Source organism: Oncorhynchus gorbuscha, linkage group LG06 (assembly GCF_021184085.1).
Source record: "Oncorhynchus gorbuscha isolate QuinsamMale2020 ecotype Even-year linkage group LG06, OgorEven_v1.0, whole genome shotgun sequence".
Classification (NCBI taxonomy): domain Eukaryota; kingdom Metazoa; phylum Chordata; class Actinopteri; order Salmoniformes; family Salmonidae; genus Oncorhynchus; species Oncorhynchus gorbuscha.
This window is the reverse complement of record NC_060178.1, coordinates 32,949,036-32,953,146: the sequence shown is the minus strand read 5'-3', so window position 1 is coordinate 32,953,146 and position 4,111 is coordinate 32,949,036. Positions and strand designations below refer to the sequence as shown.

General features: G+C 39.7%; 1 protein-coding gene across 2 annotated transcripts; it reads right to left on the bottom strand.

Annotated features, from left to right (window-relative positions):
- Positions 1–1,680: 1,680 nt before the first annotated feature.
- LOC124037855 (pancreas/duodenum homeobox protein 1-like) lies at positions 1,681–3,518 on the bottom strand. 2 transcript variants are annotated; one of them, XM_046353009.1, is made up of 3 exons: positions 3,307–3,518; positions 3,048–3,222; positions 1,681–2,736 (listed from the first exon to the last, which is right to left on the bottom strand). In XM_046353009.1, the coding sequence occupies exons 1-3, from the start codon at positions 3,409–3,411 to the stop codon at positions 2,519–2,521; spliced, it is 498 nt and encodes a 165-aa protein (XP_046208965.1). In that variant the 5' UTR covers positions 3,412–3,518; the 3' UTR covers positions 1,681–2,518. The 2 variants fall into 2 exon arrangements, with proteins under 2 accessions (XP_046208965.1, XP_046208964.1); XM_046353008.1 differs by having other exon boundaries at positions 1,684–2,736; positions 3,048–3,518.
- Between the last annotated feature and the right edge of the window lie 593 nt (positions 3,519–4,111).

The following is a 4,111-nucleotide window of genomic DNA, read 5'->3' as shown; positions in this document are numbered from 1 at the left end:
TTTCCGGAATGGTTAAGGTAAGGGTTAAAACATTAGGTTTAGGCACTCTTTCCAAATGGTTAAGTGTGAGTGTGCCATCTTGCACAGGTTGATTTAGTCTATTCCCTGCAGACGCGTTCATAACACCTAGGTTAAAATAACAAAACCAAATGTGAAACAACTATATTAATATGGGGAGAGGTCAAAACACATATGAAACATTCAAGGATATTTAGCAAGCGAGCTGTTTTTAGCTAATTTGTCATGGCAGATAAACATTGGGTTATTTTACCTTGTCAACCAATTTAAAGATACAGTTTGGCCACCAAATGGACCTCCATCATATTTTTTAACTAGGCAAGTCAGTTAAGAACAAATTCTTAATTTCAATAACAGCGGGTTTACTGCCTTGTTCAGGGGTAGAGCAACAGATTTTTACCCTGCCAGCTCAGGGATTTGATCTTCCAACCTTTGAGTTACTAGTCGAATGCGCTAACCACTAGGCTACTGCGCCCCTTTCAATCACCCATACTCGTAAAAATCAGGGAGTAGATGTGAGAGACGGGACTTGGAGGGTGTCAAGTGTCTGAAATAGAACCAAGTTCTATTCCGAATTCTATTTTAGCACCTGGCTACGAAGACGCCCGTTGACACGCACAAGCAGTTTGGATTAAATGACTGAATAACATGTATGTGTAACAGTATAACTTTAGACGGTCCCCTCGCCCATACCCGGGCGCAAACCAGGGACCCTCTGCACACATCAACCACTGACACCCACGAAGCATCGTTAGCCATCGCTCCATAAAACCCGTGACCCTTGCAGAGCAAGGGGAACTACCTACTTCAAGGTCTCAGAGTAAGTGACGTCACCGATTGAAATGCTATTTAGTGCGCACTGCTAACTAAGCTAACTAAGCTAGCCGTTTCACATCCATTACATATGTGTACATTTATTTTGCAAAGCTCGCACACACAACTTGGGCAGTCTGGTCAGCATGTACGGGTTATTAAGGTGAAAATAACAAAGGTAAAAAATAACAAACCAGTGTCCACCACTAGGAGTGCAACAAGCTCTCACAGTCTCATGTCAGATTTGGACATTCATCCATGTTTCTCAAACACCAAATTCTAAATGTCAAATGTCGAAGTGTTTGGCTTCTTCTCTGAATCGTTCCAGGGTTACATTCAGGCATTAACTCTGAATGACCATGGTAAGGGTTTGTGATAAGCTTAAAACAAAAATATAAAAAACAACGGCCTATTTCTGGATTCAAATATGTAACCAGAGGCAGATGCTTGCATGCACCATACCTACTTGACCCTAGTGTATAGTTTCCATTTCATCTCATAATGTCCTTTAAACATGGATGGACATCAAATACTGAGTATCATGAGTAACCTGCCTGGGGATTGATAACGCAAACTTCTGAACCAGAGTCATGGGATAGCACCCTTCCACCACCCCTGCCCACTTTATGGTTTGCTCATTTGCTGCCCCTAGTGGCTAGTTTTGAAGACATTTCCCAACATATAACGCAAACATCTAGCAACCCGAAAGGTTGGTAATTCGAATCTCAGGACAACTTTTTTTAAATTCTCTAATTAGCAACTTTTCAAATACTTACTACTTTTTTATCTACTTTGCAACTACTTAGCCTGTTAGCTAACCCTATCCCTAACCGTAACCATTTTAGCTAACCCTTCTCCTAACCCTTTAATCTAACTCCTAAACAACCCTAACTTTAACCCTAACCCCTAGCCTAGCTAATATTAGCCAGCGAGCTAATGTTAGCCAACTAGCTAGAATTCTTAACATATCATACATTTTGAAAATTCATAATATTTTGTATGTTGTGAAAATTTGTAACATTTAATAGGAATTGCAATTCATAACATATCATATGAAATGAGTGATGGACATCCACAAATTAATGCATACCATATAAAACATAACATATACTAAATGGGGTGTCTCTGATTTATGTACAGAATAATACGAAATGCTCTGAGACCAGGTTGCCTCAGAATATGAATATTCTTCCTATTTCGACTTCAATCTATTCAACACAATCATTCATTGATTCATACATGGATAATGAATTAATGTAGGCCTATCATGCTTTTGTCATAACAAGCAGGTTTAGAACCCAGTAAACAAGTGATTAATTTATGTAAACTGTTGTATGTCTAAAATAAATTAGACAATACATTCCGAGTGAAACAAATGGGTGATCTTATCCATTTCAATTAAAATGTTAGATATTATAAATTAATGTGGCAACTACTTAAAATATTACTTAGATATGCACATTAACTGTATAAATAACTTAATAGCTCGCAACTTCAAATTGTAAACTGTTCATTGAACCTCGGAATAGGCCTAACGTAGGCTATAAAGTTTAAGGACATACAGTATATGATTTAATAGACGAGTGCAACAAATTATCCGGCATAGTTTTCAAACCCAGGGTCATATGATGCTCTAAACGTTTTAGCATTTGTTATTGGACCTCTCCGGTTCGTGGTGGTCAGATTATTATTTTTTCATTTCTTCTTTTTTCCACTTCATCCGCCGGTTCTGGAACCAGATTTTAATATGTCTCTCCGTCAGGTTGAGTGTGGTGGCCAGTTCATATCTGCGAGGCCTGGAGATATACTTGTTAAAGAGGAACTCCTTCTCCAGCTCCAATAACTGAGCCCGGCTGTACGCGGTGCGGCTCCGCTTGTGCTGGTCTGTGTTCTCGGAATGACCACCTTAAAAAAAAGACTATACAAGGTTACAAGGAGTGTGGCTATTTTTTCAGTTAATTTATCTTGATTTGTATGCATTTTTTTTACTCTTATACTTTAAACATATTTATTCTAGGTTAGGCCTAGTTTTGATGCCTTGTGAAACCTTTGCTCTGCTCCCTCATCTCTCATTTAATTTAACCTGTCAGACACAAAATCGATTCAAAACATAAGAGTAGGCCTAATAAAAATCAATAGAGAACAATTTCACAATTATGACATGCAGATAAAACAAATATTGTAATAATGAAGTAGCCCCAAAGTTGCCTGCTCACCTGGGAGTGATTGATACGAGTGAACTCTGGAGCTCCTCATCCAGGAGAATGACAAGTGTCCCAGGGACTCTCCCCCCACTACTGGGCTGTCTCCTGGATGGTAGTCGTCCGGTACACGACCCTGGCCTGTCATGTATTCCTGGTCCTGGTCCTGGGTCTGACCAGGGCTCGAGTGCTGACAGGGAGGTAGATCGTAGGGAAGTAAAGTTGCCTTACTCTCGTTTTCGACAGAGGCACAAGCGGGAATGGGGATCCGTACCTGCTCGGTGTCGCCGCTGTAGCGGCAGGAGGGCGGGTTATAGTCATACTCCTCCCGTAACGGCAGTTGGAAGCGCCCACCATCATAAATACCCGAGGTATCCATTACTGAGCAAATTTCCCCAGCGATAATGTTTAGGACGTTTATGTATGTCCCTGCTATATATCATTCAAGTGAGGCCACAACCTGGAGTGCACTTATGAGTGCATACCTGACCCTAGTCACGTGACTGACACTAAACGAATAACTGGGCTATCGGCCAGTAGGGGCTATTAAATGACGGTGTTTGGAGGTCCAAAACATTTCTGGGTTGGGATTGTTGTGTAGTTCTTAAAAGAGCCATTCCATTTATGGTTCTTCAGAGATCCTAAAATGGTTCCCCTATCACTCTCAATAACCTTATTTGGTTCCAACTTGCAACTTTATTTTTAAGAGTGTACTTACATGTGTTCCCAGTTGTTCCATAAATGGCGCTGGTGTTATTTTATCAGCTAAGCCAGTCATGGTGAATGACAGCTTTACATACGTATTTACAAAGGAAATAAATTAAACACCACTTTGAGTACTAAAGGTGGATGAAGTAGCCCTACATTTCATGCAACAAGTCATAGTGAACTTATGCAATTGAATACGGTTCTGTAAGACTACATATAGGCCTCCAAGAATCTGTTCTTGTCGAATTAATTTTTATAATGTCAATATATTATTCCATTTAGTAAATATCAAGCATGTCTGATTTAGGTATAATCTTTTGTAGTTGTTCAAAATGTGCACATTTTTACCAAACAAATAGGCTAAAAGGTAG